The sequence below is a fragment of the Musca domestica genome, unplaced genomic scaffold (genome assembly GCF_030504385.1).
Source record: "Musca domestica strain aabys unplaced genomic scaffold, Musca_domestica.polishedcontigs.V.1.1 74, whole genome shotgun sequence".
Classification (NCBI taxonomy): Eukaryota; Metazoa; Arthropoda; class Insecta; order Diptera; family Muscidae; genus Musca; species Musca domestica.
The window spans coordinates 1,086,669-1,107,348 of NW_026712391.1; the positions used below are offsets into that span (position 1 = coordinate 1,086,669).

The 20,680-nt window shown below is 33.7% G+C and overlaps 1 protein-coding gene across 1 annotated transcript; it reads right to left on the reverse strand.

Annotated features, from left to right (window-relative positions):
• Window positions 1-396: 396 nt before the first annotated feature.
• LOC101894356 (transcription initiation factor IIA subunit 1-like) lies at window positions 397-6,286 on the reverse strand. The gene is made up of 2 exons (XM_020039450.2): window positions 5,629-6,286; window positions 397-1,068 (listed from the first exon to the last, which is right to left on the reverse strand). The coding sequence occupies exons 1-2, from the start codon at window positions 6,153-6,155 to the stop codon at window positions 426-428; spliced, it is 1,170 nt and encodes a 389-aa protein (XP_019895009.1). The 5' UTR covers window positions 6,156-6,286; the 3' UTR covers window positions 397-425.
• Between the last annotated feature and the right edge of the window lie 14,394 nt (window positions 6,287-20,680).

The following is a 20,680-nucleotide window of genomic DNA, read 5'->3' on the forward strand; positions in this document are numbered from 1 at the left end:
ATTCCAGGAATTGCATGCGTTGTTCGTTTGATGACTGAAGATTTTTGACAGTGAAAGAAAACACGAAACGTGCGTGAAATGTTTAAATCAGTGTTGCCAATGAGGTAGTTTTGTATTATTTTCGTCATGATTGTTACCTTCAGATTCTCGACACTACAGTATATGGGCCAGCGCTTAGTACTTAATCTCTACATTTTGCATTTATCCATTTTCTTCCCAATGCTCTTATGCCAAAAATCACCCTTTTTGATAAAATATTAATTTTATTGGAATACGCATTATTTATCTATTTTTTTAGAAACCTTATCATATTTGTTTATACTTATTACATTATATTATTATTTAATAATTTCCAGTAAGTTACTTAAATTAATGCACATAGAAGCAAATCTCGTTGTAAATATCTTTACATTGTAAATTTGCTCTTAATAATATTCATCACTTTCATCACTACCTTTATTGTTCTTAACAGCTTCATCGTAATCTTCCAACTCTTCCGAGTCGTCATAATCATCATCATCTCCGTCTTCATCATCCTCATCATCGTCATAATCCTTTTTCTTGCCACCCCCACCTTTATTATTTTCCTTTTCGCCCTCGTCCTTAACATTCTCATCATCCGCAGAAGGCTGCTCTTCATGTACCTCATACTGAGGATGATATTCCCCATTATCCTCCACATTAACATATTCCACATTAACCTCTGGATTGGCATTTGGATCTTCGTAATTTTGATCTTCATAATTTTGATAATTGTTGTAATTATTATCAGATATCGTTGTTGTTGTTGTTGGGGGAGTCACATGATTGACCGTTGCTGGATAATAATATCCTGGATTTTGATAATTATTATTATAATTATCCGCGGAATAGCTATTCAACGAAGGATATCTATTGTAACCATAGTGATTGTTATAGTCTGTGGGAATGTGTGAAGGAGCGGGGGTATCCTTTTGTAATTGACCATGTATGGCAGAGATGCCATTTCTTACCACTTCAGCCTGAAAACCATTGACATCGTCAGCTGTGTATCGCACAACGCGCAGGGTACCATCTGGATCGACAACACTGTAAAAATAATGGGGAGTTATTAATGAAATGAGGTTTTAAGAACATTTTTTAAGGACTTTATGAATATATTTTCAAGAATGGTTATCGTGAACTTTAATAAAAATTATAAGCACAATTGATATTTAAAGAGGATTTCAGAGAGTATTTTTAAGGACTATTAGAGATATATTTGAAAAAAAAATTAATTGTTTTTTTGGACGTAAAATTGTGATTTTTTAAAGAATAAGTGTTAAGGATTTTTGAAGACTTTAAGAGTTATTTATAACTCCGGCCATATGGCTAAAAGGATATATATCATTTGATAGGCCAAAACGTGTATCAACGAAATAACGGTTTTACTCCCAATGTCTCTTTATACCACATCCGTTTCGGAGATGGGCAATATAGGCCACTTTCTTCGGGACCCCCAAAACGGGTCAAACTTTTAAATAACAAAATATAAATATATTTCAAGACCCATAAGATATTTTTAAAATATTGAACATAATTTTAATTTTTTTAATTTTTAAATCTATAAATCATTTTTTGGAATGTCCGATAGATCTTTTTGGAGAATATTTTATTAAGATCCCTTTGGGATATAATCCTTGATTTTTAAATAGTTTTTTAAGGTTTAAATAGTTTTTAAAGTTAAAATTTTTAAGAATATGCCCTTGAACTATCAGATTTTTAAAAAGAATTTTTAAGGGCCATTATAGATATAATCGCAGATTTTTGAAATGTATTTTTAAGGACTTAGGGAGACATAAACGTAAATTTTTTTTAGAAAAACATAAACATAGACATAAAAGTAGATTTTTTTAGAAAAATATCTCTGAAAAATTTTGTTATTAATAATTTTTCATTTATTGAGAATATTTTTAAGACCTTCTGGAGACTTAATGGAGCATTTTAAAGAAGCAGCACTGTGTATACAATCGTAGAGTTTAACCAACATTAGGTCGAGACCCTTTAGGGGTCTTTAGGCAGTTTTGAAAATATAATCGTATTTAAGGCCATTTTTCCAAGATAATTTGGAGATATATGTATTCAAGACTCATAAAATATTTTGAAAATATTGGACAATAATTGAAAATTTCTACAATTTTTTTAAATGTTCATTATACATAGATTTTTTTTTGGAAGGTCCGATAGATCTTTTTGGAGAATATTTTATTAAGGTCCCTTTGGTATATAATCATTGATTTTTTAATTTTTAATAGTTTTTTTAAAGATTTTTTTATTATTGAGAATATTTTAAGACCTTCTGGAAACATAATTGAGCTTTTTTAAGAATATTTTTCGAGCATTGCGGATATAATCTCAGAGTTTAAGCAACATTAGGTCGAGGCATTTCGGGGTCTATAGAAATTTTTCCAAGATAATTTGGAGATATAATCTTGGATATTTAAGAATATTTTTAAGGAATCATTTCAGGTCTTATCCTGGATTAAGAATATTTTTTTCAAGACTCTTTGGAGATACAATCGAGAATTTAAAGAACACTTTTTAGGGATCATTGCAGATATAACCGGGGAGTTTAAGAATATGTTCCTAAGATACTTTGTAGACACAATCGAGAATTTCGAAATATGGTTCCAATACCTATTGAAGTTGTAATCCTAGATTTTTGAGAATGATCCTTGTAGAGACAAGATAAGAATATATTATAGAGAACATTTAAATATAAAATTTTGAATTGACTAAGAATATCCTTCAAAGAATATCTCTACGATTTTTGGAGACAAAAAAAGGATTTTGAAATAAAAAATGGAGAATTATGGTAGCTTCAGAGAATAAAGTGTGTTTTTTAATAATAACAAATGTCAAAAACATTAAATCGTCGATTTTTTCAAAGATCGTATATCTTTTAATATTTTTTTTTTAAGAATCGTAGATTTATTTCATATTGCGTTTTTTTATCTTGAGGCTACACGGATAATTACACGAATATCTTATCAAAAGTTGTAATTTTTAAAGAATTTTTTTCAAGGATCCTTTTGAAAATATCGATTGAAGCATTTTTTTAAGATTTTGTGGATATTTAATTATTCTATTTAAAGTTGAAGTTTTTGCGAATAGTTTTGATTGTGGATTTTGAAAATATTGTTGAAGGCAATATTTTTACTGACTTTTCCATGAAAAAAAAAAAACTAAAAAAAATCGATTAAAAATGGCTAGGATCAAATAAAGTAATTTTTTCCAAGATGGTGGAATGTTATTCTTTTTTAAATCATGTTTTTTGAATATTTTTATAAGGGTCAATTTATTTTTGAGGACATTTCTCAAGGATTACAATATTTATAGAAAATTGTTCCAGTCTACTTTTTAAGGATCGTGACAATTTTTAAAGAATCCTGGATTTTAGGAATATTTTTTAAGTGCCTTGGATTTTACAAAAATATGTTTAAATAGGATTTTTTCAATTTTTTTTGAAGGATTCTTAAAAAATTTTCTTAAAAATCAAAAATCCTTGGAAAAATATTTGTAAAATTCACGATTTTTTCAGTTTCTAAGAATATAATTTCAAGGATCAATATCTTTCCAAGAATTTTTAATTTTTAGGGCTATTTTTTAGGAATATTATTCCTTGGATGGTTGATTTTTAAAACAATTTTTAAAGAATCCTGGAGTTTTAGAAATATTATTTAAAGGATTATGGTTTTTGTAAGAATAGTTTTCGATTGTATTTATTGTTATTTTTTAGTATTTTTTCTAAAGCGTACAGAGTTTTTTTTAGTTTTTAAGAATGGTATTTCAAGGGACAAGCTTTTTTTGAAAGACCAATATTTTTTCAAGGATTTGGATTTTTTAATATTTTTTAGGAGTGTATTTTCAAGGATCGTGGATTTTAAAAAATATTATTCCAAGAATTACTAATTATTAAGACAATTTTTGAAGAATCCTGGATTTCTAGAAATATAATTTAAAGGATCCTGGTATTTGTATGAACAATTTTAGATTGAATTTTTTTTTATTTTTGTACTTTTTTCTAAAGTGTACTGGATTTCTTTTTGTAATTTCTAGAACGTTATTTCAAGGACCAAGCCTTTTTTCAAGGACCAATATTTTTCAAGCATATTGGAATTTGTAAAATTATTTTTAAGAAGATATTTTCAAGAATCCTAGACTTTCTAATAGTTTTTAAGACGATTTTTCAAGTATCGTAGATTTTAAAGAATATCATTCCAAGGATGATTGGTTTTTAAGACAATTTTTAAAGTGTTCTGGATTTTTAGAAATATTATTTCAAGGATCCTGGTTTTTGTAAGAATATTTTTAGATCGGATTTTTTTATTATAACCTTTTATGGAGGGTATATTAACTTTGTCTTTCCGTATGTAAGTCCTAGAAATATTTATAATATACCCTACAAAGTATATTCTGGATCAGCGAATAATCTAAGACGAACTAGCCATGTCCGTCTGTCTGTCCATTTATTGTAATCACGCTATCTTTCCAACGGATTGAGATAGAAGCATAGTTTACCAGTAGGCAGGTTAAGTTAGTAAATGGGCCATGTCGGTCCACGTTTTCGTATAGCCCCCATATAACGGTACCTCCCGATATTCGGTATTTTCATGATTTTAGCGAAAGTATTTACCGGAATTATTTCAAAATTCATATTTAAAGTTCGTAATGGGTACTACAGCCTATGACAAAAAAAACTTCGTAAGCAGGTCCACGTCTTCGTACAGTTTCCATATTTCCGGAAGTTTTTTTTTGAAATTTTCAAGTTACTTCCAAATGGTGGAGGATATTAAAAGTTCGATCTGGCCGAACTTAGATGCTTTTTTACTTGGTTAGTATTTTTTCTAAATCGTACGGGATTTTTTTCAATTTCTAAGAATGTTATTTCAAGGACCACACATTTTTTCAAGGACCAATATTTTTTCAAGGATCTTGGATCTTTTAATATTTTTTAGGAAGATCTTTTCAAGGATCTTAGATTTTCTAATAGTTTTCTTTAAAGATTTGTCAAGGTCCTTGATTTTTACAAATTTATGCAATGACTATGGATTCATTCAGGATGTTATTTCAAAAATTCTGAATTTTCCAATAATTTTTTAGAAGGATCCTTTTAAGCGTCTTTCTTATTGGATTTGTTATTACTTTCATGGGTTTTTAAGAATATTTTTTTTAAAGATTGCGGATTTTAAAATATTTGAAACCGTCTCTGAAAACGTGGATTTTAAGAAAAGCTTCATACATTTTCCAATGATTTTTTTTCAAGGATCGTTGATATTTTCAAGAATATTTTTTCTTCTATTCATATTATACATCGTCCCGTTTTTACATTAAATTAGCTTCGCTATTTTCTTTTCTTTCCTCTTTCACATACGTTGCAACTCAAGACACACTAATATACATTTCCTACACTTGTTGCTCTCTTTCTCTTTGTAAATCAAAAAACCCAATATCACAGTTTTTTGCTTTCTTTTTATGCACTTCCTATTTTTCGCTTTTTAATTGTTTGAACTTCCGTTTTGTGTAACGTTTTGAATTTCAATTCATATCATTATAGCATTACGTGTTTATGTGTTACAGTAACCGATGACGATGTTAGTGGTGGCTCACCTATAAACCCCCTTTACAGCATCGCCGTCACGCATCTCATTGCGATTGTGCAAAATATGGGCTTGTGTATCTTCTACGCCGTATGCAAATTCATATTCCGGTTTGGCAACATAATCCAAGTGTGACTCCTCATCAGGGTGGTGATCATGAGTGCCAAGCGATGAAGAAGCAACTCCATTGCGTACATAGATGCGATGCTCGGGACCAGAGACAGGTCCTCGGAAACGGGTATAGGAGTAGCCGACAGCATTGCATCGTTGTGGCAATGGCAACAGAATGACACCCAAAACCACAGCCATTAGAGATGATAGATAGCACATGCGACGGCCATAGTAATCGCGATGGCCATGACGATGAAGATGCCGAGTCGGATCACAATGCTGTGCATAATAGTTGGCCAGATAGTCATAGAAGCGATGTAACAAATTCCCATGGCTATTGCTGTGTCGACATGAGATGGTTCCAGATTTTAGTTTGATTTGAATGTTATTTGATCTGCTGATATGTTTACACTTTTCAATTAACATTTTGTTATGAAAATTGTAACGAATTGTGTGACAAATAATAAAAATGTATTTCACTCTCCCGAATTGTAGGAAGTTGCACTTTTTTGACAATTTCCTCGAAACGAAATGCAATACCGGATGACAGTGAGATGACGTTGTTGCTGTAGCCTGTCATAAAACTAAATGTAAATTATGACACTTCTTGTTTATTTATAAGATTTTTCTGACATTCCACACTGGCCACGGCTACGGTTATAGCTGTGATTTTGCGGAAACCACAATAATTGAATAAGAAAATAGATTTGGAAGTCATCGTTATTTTTATTTTTTTTTGTGGTATTCCACTGAGTTTTGTTCCCTCGTACCTTGGTCCCGTTTTTCTTTCTTCGAAAATGGAAATATGTAACAGTGATAATTGAAAAAGAGACCGTTGCACTTGATTGCCAACCAATTTAACATTGATTGGTAGGAGACAGTGGTATAAAAAATTGATTATTTAAAATGTGAGCAAAGAAAATTTAAATCTAAACCAATATAACTTAATTAGAAATATGTGAATGACAACGAAAACAAAATTATAAGTAGTTTAACAAGTTGCTTCTTCGTCTCCTAAGTTTATGATTATCAAAATACTCATTACAAATTTGGTTACCCTTTTTTAAAAAGGGCATGCCCCACGACAAGTATTTACTTTTTATTTAATAAGTACATACAGGGTGAGTTAAAAAACTACAGCAATTGCAATTTTTACATTTTTTTTTAAATTTTATTGAATGAAAGCAAAAAATGTCGGAAATAGCATCAAATTTTAGAATAAGTTAAGATTTCTTCGAATTGGTCATATTTGGCACGAATTATGGCCTTCAAACGACCAATGAAACCGTCACACGCTGCCCGAATGTTGCTCTGAGGTATTTTGGCCCATTCCTGGTGAAGTGCTTGCTTGAGGTGATCGACACTTTGGTATTTCTTAGTTCCAACCTTGCTTTCCAAAATACTCTACTACAATAGTCCAACGGATTTGTATCCGGAGATTTTGGTGGTCATTGTGCGCTGGAAATGAAGCGAGGAACCTCATTTTGTAACCATTCTTGAGTGCCGCGTGCTGAGTGCGATAGTGCTGAGTCTTGTTGAAATGTCCAAGGTCTGCGGCCAAAATGTTTACGTGCCCACGGCTTTAATACACCCTCCAGTATATTTTCGCGATAATATTCGGCCTTTATTCTCATACCACGGTCGATTAAAACGAGCGGAGAGCGACCATCGGCTGTTATGGCGGCCCACACCAGCACCAGTTCTGGTGGCCAACCGAAGGTGCACATTTTCATCCGACTTCTTTGGCAAGTAAACACCATCATTTTGTTTGTTTACAAACTGCTGGACAATGATTTTTTTCTGATCGAAAGCGAAGAAAACCAAATTCGGCAGTTCACCACTTTCGGCCAAGCGTAGCAAGTCTTTAGCTCTTTTTTTTTCTGTTGCGGTGTAAGTTTTTGCACTTTTTGGAATTTCAATGGCTTTACCCCGAGCTCATTTTTCAATATTTGCCGAATGGAATATTGCGATATGTTCAGTTCACGAGCCATTTTTCGGCCACTGCGATGTGGGTTTCGAGCAATTCGCTTCTTTACTTTTCGTACCATTTCTGCTGATGTTGACGGTTTCTTCCATCCACTTTCTTGACGTCGGGCTACGCTACCAGTATCACGGGTCACGAGACACAAAAGATTTGTTTAAATTTAAATACTGGAGTGCTCTAACGATAGCCACTTGTGGTTTTTCAGGCAAATATAAAGAAATCTCACTATCACGCTTAAATTCCATCACGAATAACTTTTTTTCTGGAAAATTCGTACCAAAATGCTTTTGTACTCTTAAGAACCATATAATGAGCTGTCACCGGAATAATTTTAACAGCTGTCGGACGAGTGGCTTAGAAATGTCAGCAGTTTTAATTTGGTTGCAATTTTTTCATCTCACCCTGGATATGAGGAGGTCTCATGAATAGGTTTTAATGATTCTAAATTGTTTTAAGAATGGATCCTGGAATTTTTTAGATTATTTTTTAAGGATTCTGGGTTTATTAAGAAAATTCTTTAAAGTATCGTGGATTTTTTATAACTATTTTTTCAAGGGTCATGGATATATAAGGTATTTTAGATCTCTTAATATTTTTTTCAGGGAGTTATTAAAAATATTATTTCAAGGAAAGCGGATTTTTAGAAAAATTTTTAACTATCATGATTTTTTTAAATAATTTCGATTTGGCTTGCCTGTCTCTCGAAGAGAGTATTCGATTTGGTTGAAACATGGCACATTTTGATATTATTTTCAAACTTATATCGAGTTCGGAGATGGGCTATATCGGCCCATTTCTTCGGGCCCACTCCCAGAAAATTATTTACCTCATAGAGTAAGAAAGAATAGGCCAATTCTGAGCAAAGATTGCGACTCCCTATATTTTTATCAGGTACGATTTGACCTACCCCCTCCGTGGTTTGTTGGAGTGGGCCGATCCATCAAGTATCTCTCTTTTGTTTGTCAAAATTTTTAATAATTATAATTCTTAAAATAATGTGAAATAAGAGCCTGATCGTCTTCATTCTTTGACATCTCAAGATTTTTATTAAAACAAGATGTAGTCTGCAGATGGGATATATCGGTTCACTTTTTTCAGTACACCCCCACATAGGGTCAATTTTTTAATAATTAAAATTTTTTATAATAATGTGTGAAAGAAGAGTCTTACGGTGTTCAAATTTCGCACATCCCGATGCTTTTACGACATAAGATTTGGCATCAAGAACGGATAGAAGGGAACTCATCCACAACGGGTCAAATTTTTGAATAACCATGACGCTCACAAAAGGCGCTCTTCGCCGATTATTTTAAAACGTAGCACATCCTAACATGAGATCTAATATGGAGATGGGATACACCCGCATATTCCTTCTGGTACCTTGCTTCAAAAAGGATAAACATTTTGAGTAATTATAACTCCTATAAAATGTGAAATAAGAGTCCAATTATCTTCAAGTTTTGCACATCTCAATATGTTTACAATCAAAAGATCTGGTATGTAGATGAAATATTTCGGACCACTTCTTTTGGTTCCTCTCTACAACGGGACAAATTTTTTTAAAATTATATTCCACAGAATATGGGAAATTTGAAGAGAATTGGGTCTCACAACTCAATGCTGGGTTATCCATCTGTTGACAAATCCGCCTGATACTATTTAACATGTTTTGTACCAATTTTGCAAAAATACAGCACCAGGGAGTCTCTTCCCACCGAATTTTAAAATTCTATATTCACAGGTTATCTCAATATCTATCGCAAAATATGGGTTACAGGATCTCCAGCTCTAGTAATGATTTTAATATTTTTCGTAAAATTATAGTTCTTCCAAGACCACATACTAACAAAGAGTACAAATCAAAGTAGTTTATGATATTTTGGACATTGGGAGTCGGCAAAGTTGTCCCATATTTATATAAAAACTGTGTTCTTGGAAAGGCTCAAATATTTCATTCCTAACCACTGTCTCAACACTCCACCATTTCCCGTTAAAATTATGACAAATCTAATTTTCCTTGAAAGAAAATCAAACCAAAAAAAAAAAAACGTAAAGAATTATATAAATGATGACATTAAGAAGTTCTTAAACCGCAATTGCGTTTGTCTAGAATAGAAACCGCAAATATTTCAGATAACCGTTTTAGCATGGTTCCTGTTAATGATCAACGTTCGAACGACAATTTTTTCTCAACCGAACAACATGCGGTTATGGTATTTCTTACACCCACCTTATACGTTTGTGAGTGTGTGCGTTTGTTTGAGTGTCAATTACAAGATTGATCGAACAGCGTATCTAACTCTAGAATTCGATTTGCATAAATTTTGGTGGAAGAATTATGGTTGGTAATAATTGAAAATACATTGGCATTGCTTTAATGTGTTTAACCTCATTTGATATTGACAGTTTCTGTTTTTCTCTTCTGTTCGATGTTGGTTTTGCCTGCTTTTTGCTGTGTTTTATAAAAAAACCCACATTGATTATCCAATCAGAGGTTGATGGCGTGTTTGTATGTGTGCGTTGCAGAACCGGTGATCAGAATGCAATCTAGCGATCAATGATCTTATGTCATATAGTGGCGGCAATAAATATATGGGCATTTGTTATTATTTTCAAATATTCACACACCAACACCTAGAAACAAAACTTTTTTTTAATTCCACTAAAGTGTCCACCCTCATCTCAACGGGTAGAACAATTAAAGCCATTGTTTTATTGAGCTCCATAAAATAATAACAATTTTCAAATCTCGCTCAACCATCTTAGCGCATAAATTAAACCATTATTTAATGCGTTTATTCAAAATACCACATACTACTATTATTGTAGTTATTTGTTTTGCTGCCATTGTCTGAGGTTATTGTAATGGAATCACAATGCCCCTGGCATGCAGATATTATCTCTGAACATAGAAAAAATAGAAGAAAAAATATGATGATGATGACGTTGCAGGCCATAAAGATCAAAACCATCCATTACTAATGTCGCAGCCAAACGCAAAAGATGCTTGAATCCACACGCTGCCAAGATGGTTTGAGTGCAGCTGGTTTTCTATGTGTTTGGAAGCAATGTTTTGAAGATACAGTAGAAGACATAACTGTAATTTTTGAATATTTTTCAAACTAATGAAGTTTACGTTTTTATTAAAACTTTAGAAGTTTTGATTAAAGTATTTTGAAGAAGTATTATACAAGATTTTGGGGGTAGGTATTTAAAGGAGTAATCATTTTCAGTAAAAAATGGATGTTCAAAATTTGACAAAAAAAAAAAAAATAAATAAATAAAATAAAAAATCAGGGACTAATGTCATTTTTTATACTTTTTAAAAATATTACATATTAATGATGATTCCCAAAAATCAGGGACTAATTCCAGATACTTTGAGAAGTGAGATTATCCAAAATCGTTACCCTCTATGGGGAAGGTACATAAAGGAATGATCTGAATATTTTAATTATTGCACACGCATGCCAAGTTTGGATTTATATTTAAAAAAAAAATTATTTTTCAAGAAAAATCGACAAATTTTAAATATAACCTTTAACCTTAAAAAGTCTTAAAAATCTTTCATTTTATAGTTTACAGAGGAGAAACTGTTGCACAATGGACCCTCGACCAAATTTTCTGCCCTAAAACTATTTCAACGTCTTCATCTGTAAACCCTAGAAACCTTAGTAAAATTTTGGTAGACACCAGACTAGACAATATCTCCAAAATTAGTACCTTTTAGTACTTTTCGAACAGTTATAATATACATTTGCAAAACCACCACAGAACTGGAATTAGAGACTTCAATATCAAATTTCGGGATTCCAGATCCATACATTCACTCAATACCTTTTAGTTATATATTACCATTAAGCACTTTTCGTACAAATATAGGACGTATTTCCAAAACTACCCCCTTTTTTTCTAAAATTTAGTACTTTTTGTACAATTATAGCACACATTTCCAAAACAACGCTGTATCTTTACCACAAACATCAACAGTGACATCTATATCAAATTTCAGGATTTCGGATCTATCGCTTTACACAATGCCCAATTTAGTGCCACTTAGTACTTTTCGAACAATTAGAGTACACATTTCTGAAACCACCCCCATATCTCAATTCCAGAAACCAACGGAGACCTCAATATCAAATTTGAATACTCTAGGCTTATTCCTTCACCCTATACCAGATTAAGTACCATTAAGTACTTTTCGTACAAAATATGGGACGCATTTCCAAACCACCGCCAAATCTCGAACACAGATACCATAATCTAAATATCAAATTTCAGAATTTTATCTCTGTCTCTTCACCCAATACCAAATATAGTACCATTCAATACATTTCGAACAAATGTAGCACATATTTCCGAAACGACTTCCAAATGTCCAAGCTACGCATGAGCAGCTACCCTAATACAAAATTTCAGATTTCAAGCACTATCTGTTCATCCAATACCAAATTGTGCCAAATATAGAACTATTTAGAACAACATTTTTAATACATACATACCACCAACTGGGACCCCAATACAAAAATTTCAAATTACCAACTTCACCGGACCCCTATCCGTTCACATAATTTGAAATGGTACAAAATTTAGCACTTTTGGTACACGTATAGTTAGAATTTTTAAAACCTCTTTAGTATGTCTATCCTTCACAACATCAAAGACTCTCATTTCAAATTTAAGGTTTCCAGCTCTATACCTTTCCCGAATACCAAAGTTAATACTATTTAGTACTTTTCGTACTTTTTAGTGCGTATTTCAAATCATCCACCATATATTGACCAAACAGCAAAAAAGGTGATTATAATGCCAAAATCTAGACTTAGACTTTAGACAAAAGTTCAAATGCAGTACTATTTAGTACTTTTTTGTACGTATTTCCAAAACCACCTTCAAATCACAACCCTACACATTAACAGTGATCCTAATGCCAATTTTTCAAATTTCAAGCAGTATCCGTTCACGCATTACCGAATTTGGTACTATTTAGTACCTTTCGTACCCTTGCTGTTCGCCTTTCCAAACCCACATTCTAAATTCCCAGATAAAACTGTTCAACCAAAACCAAATTCTATCGAATTCAACACTACTTCCCAAACTTAATTATACTCTCAGCCATATGGCTAAAGAGGAAATGATTTTAGGCTCCCAGTTCTTTTTGGACCAAATCCGTTTCAGGACAATTGGAGTCGATCTAACGATGTCCGTCTGTTCGTCTGGCTATCTGGTGTGCACCACAACTCCCGAAAGGAGTATCCGATTTGGTCTGAACTTGGTACATCGTAATATTATTATCAAACTTAGATCGAGTTCGGAGATGGCCAATATCGGTACGTTGGTTCTGGTACCTTCTCCATACAATGTAGACATTTAAAAAATTTACTTTATTGCACAGAAAGACAAAGGATGGTTCGCTTTTGCTCCAACTTTTCAAATCCTAATATTTCCATAAGCGCTACGTAAGGTGTGAAAATCTACAACATCGGTCCACTCCATCACGTACCTCCGCCAAAAAGGGCCAACATTTTAAATAATTATAACTCTTACTCTTATTTAACTCTTAATGTGATATAAGTGTCCGATTGTCTTCCAATTAAACAATTCACAATATTTTTATTAAACCAATATCTGGTGTGAAAATGAAATATATCGCTTCACCTCTTCTGGTACATCTCTACCAAAGGTAAAAATTTTGAATATCCATGAAGCTCATAAAACGTGAAATTAGCATTCAATTCCAGTCAGACTTAGCACATCTCAAGATCACACAAGATCTGTTGTCAAGATGGCAGAGATCGAACCATTCCTTCTGGTACCTACCCCACAAAGGGTCAACGTTTTGAATAGCCAAATTGATTTTAAAATCCGAAATAAGCATCAACAAACTCATTATTTGTACCAACACAAGATCTGCTGTGAAGATGGGATATATCGGACCAGTTCTTCTGGTACCTCCCCCATAACAGAAGTCAAAATATATTTTAATAATCGAGCATTGGCTGAAGGTATACATCTGTCGGAAAAAACTATTGATACTTTTAGCTTGTTTTATACCAAATTAATTTAATGAAATAACCTATAGTTCGAAATTTGGCCCGTTTTAACATTTTTAGTACACTCCTAGTCCGAATTTCCAAAAAGCCAGCCTTAAATTCTAGCATCAGCTGTTTTACCTGGGCGGTGATGAATCAGGATATAAAAACCAAGCAAGGATTGTTATTAAAAAGTCCTTTACTACAAAATAAAATCCAAGTTGATCTTCTTTAGAAATAAATTTATGATACGTACTAAACCAACCCTTACCGGAGGATTATCTTCCTTCTTTATAAAATAGTTCGTTAATTCGAATATTTTTCCGAACACCAAATCCATGACATAAATGAATCTCAAGACTGTGTCACGTTGATGATAATGTTGTAAATTTGATGAGCAGACTTTTTCATCTGCCGAATTATTTTTGACATTCCCACAAAGGATGAGTTCATTCGTGCATGTGTGTGTGTGCGTGTAGATGCCAATTGACAACTGGTTGTGGCCACTGCCACTTTATGGCTCTCCCCACATCAATGTGGATGCAAGCGTGCATCTATTATGGCGTGGCATGATGTTCTTGGTGCAAACGAGCTATTTGTGTGTGACAGACATGTTATTGCTGTTGGCCACATTGCTGGCTTGTTGTCTCGATGTCTGCTGGTTGCGCTTGCTAGTGTAGCCTTTGAATATTCATGAAATTGTGTGACGTTTGAAATTGTGTTTCTGTTTTTTGGTTTTTGTCGGTTACTTGACTTTTTGACCTTTAGCAGGGTCTTGGTAATGTTTGTCTGTCCGCCAGTTGGTTGGAACTCTTATGCTAGCTTAGATTTACTATTTTAATGCTGTCGCGACAAAGTGGCCATAGTTCGATTGCTTAGGCGTTACTTTGTCGCAACACATGGTCTAGTCAAAAGCGCCAAAGCGGTTTTCTTTATCCTCCTCTTTTGTTATTGTAAGGAGATGCCGTACCATGCCTCGAGTGGTGTTTTTTTTTCTCTTTGCATAGTTTTAACTGGTAATTCAAAAGTGTGATTCACTCGTAAAAAAATAGTTAATGTTAAAAAAACAAGAGATACTTGGTTAAGAAATTTATGGCCAATGTTATGCAACAGTGGCAATATTTTGGCGTTTTCATGGGAAAATCTTCGAAAATGGAAAATGTTAACAGTTTGTAAACATGGAAAATTCATTCATTGTAAGCGTGTGAAAAAGAATTAAATTTGCAAAATATTTATTTTTTTTCGGTATTTGATAAAAATCTAGAAAACATTGTTTAACATCCGATAAAAATGTTGAAAAATAAAATTATCTCCCTACAATCGATTTTTGGAGATATCCAAATGTTATTCCCATGCTCGAGGTGTCCATAAATTTATGCAAGCAATTAAAGATCACCACAAGTTTAAAAAAGTATTAGATTATTTGCTTAAAAACAGCAACATTAGCAGAAATGGTTCGAAAAGTAAAGAAGCGACTTGATCGTAACCAACATCGCAGTGGCCGAAAAATGGCTCGTGAGCTGAACATATCGCAATATTCCTCTCAGAAAATATTGAAAAATGATCGGGGAAAGCCATTGAAATTCAAAAAGTGCAAGAACATATCTCGCAACAGAAAAAATAGACTCAATAGAACTAAAGAATTGCTTCGCTTGGCCGAAAGTGGTGAACTGCCGAATTTGGGTTTCTCCGTCTCCGATGAGAAAACATTCGTTGCCAGTAGTTTGTAAACAAACAAAATGATCGTTTTTACTTGCCAAAGAGGTCAACTGAAAATGTGCACCTTTGGTTGGCCACCAGAACTCAAGAGCCGGCCATGGTGATGTTGTGGGCTGCCATAACAGCCGATGGTCGCTCTCCGCTTGTATTAATCGGCATCAGAATAAATGCCGAATATTATTGCGAAATTATTGTGGAGGATGTATTAAAGCCTTGGGCACGCAAACATTTTGGCCGCAGACCTTGGACATTCCAACAGAACTCAGCGCCATCGCACTTAGCACGCGCCACCCAAGAATGAATACAAAATGAGGTTCCTCGCTTCATTTCCAGCGCACAATGGCCACCAAAATCTCCGGATACTAATCCGTTGGACTATTGCGTCTGGAGTATTTTGGAAAGCAAGGTTGACACTAAAAATACCAAAGTGTCGATCAGCCCAAGCAAGCGCTTTGCCGGAAATGGGCCAAAATACCACAGAGCAACATTCGGGCAGCGTGTGACGGTTTCATTGGCCGTTTGAAGGCCATAATTCGTGCCAAAGGCGACCAATTCGAACAAATCTAAACTTATTCCAAAAAAAAAAAAATCTTGATGCTATTTCCGACATTTTTTGCTTTTATTTAATAAATTAAAAAAAAAAATAAGTAAAAAAACATTAACTTCGGCCGGGTCAACCTTTTTATACATGCAATGTTTTGCCATCGGAACTAGAACCCATTATGACCTACAAATACCAATTTTCAGATAAATCCGAGAAAAAATGTAGCAAAAATCATCAAAATACCCAAAATTGGGGGGTACCGTTATATGGGGACTATACCAAAATGTGGACCTATACATACATTCGCCACACGAACTAGACCCATTATGACCTACAAATACCAATTTTCAGATAAATCCGTAAAAAAATGTGGCAAAAATCATCAAAATACCGTTATATGGGGGCTATACCAAAGCATGGATCTATACATAAAATGTCTCGCTACACGAAGTAGGACCCATTATGACCTACAAATACCAATTTTCAGACAAATCCCTGAAAAAATGTGGCAAAAATCATCAAAATACCGAATATCGGGAGGTACCGTTAGATGGGGACTATACCAAAACATGGACCGATATATCTCATTTCCAATACCAACTATCCTAGACACAATACAAATTGCTTGCTGTTTAATTTTGACGGAATGACAAAGTTAATATACCCTCCTTTCCAAGGTGGATGGTATAAAAATCTAAAAATTATGGCCTTTGACTTTGTTGCAGTTTTTTATCCCACCCTGTAGTCGGCCCGCCCGACTTTTGTCCTTTCTTTAATGGTTTGTTGTTGCCAAGCACTTTTCAATTAGCATCACAGTTTAAATAAATCTATTGTGTATAGTTCTCGTAAAACAGTACCCTACATTCCCTTGGAACGGCGAACGACGGTTGAATTATTTCAATGACTTTAGATTGTCTTTTGATGAGCGCTTAAAACTTTTCTATCAAATAGCACCATAATTTTCGTAAAAGACATACCGCGAAACAAATCTATGCTTTCCCTCTCAGTTACATTCCGAATTACATCAATGGCTCATGATCAGCGATTCCTCTTTGCAGACAAATATTTAATGACATCGTTTTATTTTCTTTGTTTTATTTATACCTGGCTTCAAAATATCTTATCTAGTGACACATTTATTCAAATAAATGTAACAAATGTTTAAAATTCAAAACCAAGTGAAGGCTCAACGAATGTTTTTTTTGCAGACAAAAGCCAGCGATGTTTGACAACTCTCCGTGGGGTCTGTCTCCCCCTTTTCTCTCTTCGGCCGGGAGAAAATCACAATATTTATTTGTTCGATTTAAACGATAAATTAACCCAAAAACTATTTTACACTTCTTTCGGCTGGCTGGCTGGTTGGCTGGATTGTAGCGAAAGGATTATATAACCAAAAGGGGGGAAGACAAAGAAACAAACAAATAAATGGAAAACCGTAACAGAATTCATGAAACCGTGTTTGACTACGTTATCACATTTTTTTCTTTTGGTTTGGACTAGTCGGTTGGTCGTTTGGTTGGCGGTGTTGTTACTCCTTGCCTATTTTACGCTGGCATACAAACAAAGTCTGCGAGACTGGTATTTGTATTTGGGTCAGTCGCATAGCTTAGTTTGGCTGGCTGATGGTGAGACCGAAGCATTTAAAACAAATAATAAAAATTAAAATAGCCGAGAAATGTTCAATTGTTGGCTGGCGTCAACAGGAATCATGGTCCAGACTAGAAAAGGCATTGCCAATAATGACACTGTTGCTATTTTACAAAAAAAAAAAAAAAAAAAAACGCACACTACCAATGTTTAAGAGCGAAATTTCTAGATGAGAAACTTAATGAATGAAATATATGGCTGTACAATAACTTGGGTAATGAAATGTTTGGAGAAAAGGGTTGTCAGATTGAGGCATAAATGTTAGATTTTCCTACTAGAAATTGTGACATATATTCATTAGTTTCCTTAGCCTAATACTTCTATCTTCAATTCCAATAAAATCCTCACATAAAAACCGTTTTATATGGAATATACAAAGACGTGGACCTCCAAATTTTCGTCATAGGTTGAAGTACCCATTACGAACTTAAAATACGAAATTTTAAAAAATTCCTGTGAATACTGTCACTAAAATCATAAAAATACCGAATATCGGTGGATACCGTTGTATCGGGGTATGCGATATCGTAGACCTATGTAGACAATTATATTCCAGGGGGTAAAGTACTCATAAAGAACTCTTTGTGCAGGAGTTCAGATCATTTCATTGAAAAATGTGGCTAAAATCTTCAAAATACCAAATATCAGGGGGGTGGACCGATTTAGTCCATCATCGAACTTGACATGCCTGCAGACAAAAGACTGAGGTGTGCATTTTTTAGCTTTTTGTCTTAATTCGTTTTGACTCTAGAATGATTACAAGAGACGGGCATATCTAAATTTAAATAAACTTATTCTAGATCGTCTTAGAATTTTATGCTTATGAAGAATATATATGCTTTGTTAGGTCTAATTATTAAACGGAATGACGAACTTAACCTGATGTAGGCGTGATTATGGTGTGGCAAGATTGGGATAAATCGTGGGCTCGGTTTACTGAATATGTGATTTTTCAAATATTTTCTTCTGGAAGGTGGTGATATATTCCATTTTCAGACTGGATCTTAAATTCTGAGAACTATTGATATGTGCTAAGTTTTGAGAGTTATTGCTATGTTGATCTTTTGAAGATGGGATTCAAGGAGGAGTGGACCCATATCCACTCTGAACCAGATGTAAAAAAATTTAAATGGGCGAGATTTTTGTTGAAATTAGGAAAATTTGTTAGCTTTTTTATATAAGCTATGCTCAATTAAGGGGTGGGTATCAGAAGAAATTGGGCCATTGTTATTGACCTTTTAACCTTTTCTATGCCTGAAGTAAATACGTCGATGTGCGCGCCCGATGCTCCTTTAAATATCTATAAGAATGCATTTTTTTTTTTTTTGGAAAAATTATCTAGAGAGGATTTAGAAGAAGGTATGGGACGTATCCCATCCCTCCTCTAGTTTTTTGCTGATAAAAATATTTGAATGTTCGAAAATCGAAGGAAATTCTCGAATTATTTTGTATATTTGTGAAAAGCTTACGGTCAACTAGATCGACTTCAGAGAGATGTGAGGACTTAAGCTGATATAGCCGTAGGACATGTTTCGGTCACATCGAATGGTATACCCTATGCTGGCTCGATTGGAAATTATAGCCAAGCCCCAAGACCTAAATCAGGGGCATCTGTACCAAAAAGGTGGACCATACTTACTGCAAATAGCGTTTCACATAATAAGGCTTCTTTGTACTTTTGATCTATAAAAAGTAGTATCAAATATACTAGACATTTCCAAAATCCAGATTTGCTATTGGATTGTGAAATCATAAGAAAATTTGAAGCGACTTCGCAAAAGTGCTAATTTTTTAAGAAATAAACAAGTTTTTTAACAAAAATTTAAGATATTTTTGCATGGTATATATTGAATACAAAAAAATTGTTTTATTAAGAGACTCGCAATAATGAGTTCTTATATATGTAATTTCCTGGCCTTTACGAAAGATTTAGACTTTTGATGTCTTCTTTTTTGATGACCTATAGTACAATTATATGACAAATATATATATATATATAAATAAAAAATATTTTGATTTGCTACGATTCCGTTTAAAGGGGATTTTAAAAATGGACCAAACAGACCTCTTCTTCGACCAACTTGAGGATTATAGCAAAAATAGTCCTGGTGTTTTTGTCTGCAATATTGCCGAATTCTATGAAATCTTAATCCAAATATTTAAACAAAATTGGAAGAAGGATCAATGTGCTTCTATTAAGGTTACTTTGCGATGGAAGCTTTCAAAACTTCTATATTTTCTTCTATTTTAAGCTCTACTTTCATAGCCTGCTGGATTTTCCTTGTAATTATTGTGAACTGTCTTATTTTAGAAATCGGCGATGGCCACAATTGTGTATTTTTTCAGTAGAATTACTGTGGGATATTTCTTTGAATATAAAGCATTATTCACATCAAAATTTTGCACTTTGGCCACCCTAAATGTGATATTCAAAAATATGCTCCTTTCAGTCTCACTGAAAGTGAAGGGAGTAAATGCGAAAAAAAACTCAGTTGGGTGCTTTCGCCGAAAATAGAAAAACATCGACTCCATCATGTAGGATAATAAGTCCCGATGTAATTGTAATGAATTACAGCGAGATCAAAGCCCACACTGAAGGTAGGTAGGCATTGTATGAAATTTATGGGGGTTTAACAAAACACATATCTCAACAATGGTCAGTGAGCATACCAACCGCCAACCATCCAAATAACCGAGTGTACAACAATGATGTATGAATGTGTGTATGCTCCTGTCGGACTATCATGAAGTGTAATATTTGTCCGAAATTTATTGACCCATATTAAAAGATTGTTTTCAAAGTTGTTTTGGGATATTGCCATACACACTCACGTTTTAACTGCCCACACACCAGCGTTTGTGGCATATGGCTGACAAAACGGGATGTTGCACAATGGTAAGTTGTGCAATAAAAACGTTAATACAAAATTTCAGCCAACCTTGCATATCGGTAATAATAAATATACTGTATAGCATAAGTCAGAAGTTCTAGATCTACAAGATTTAAAATTTATTAAAATAA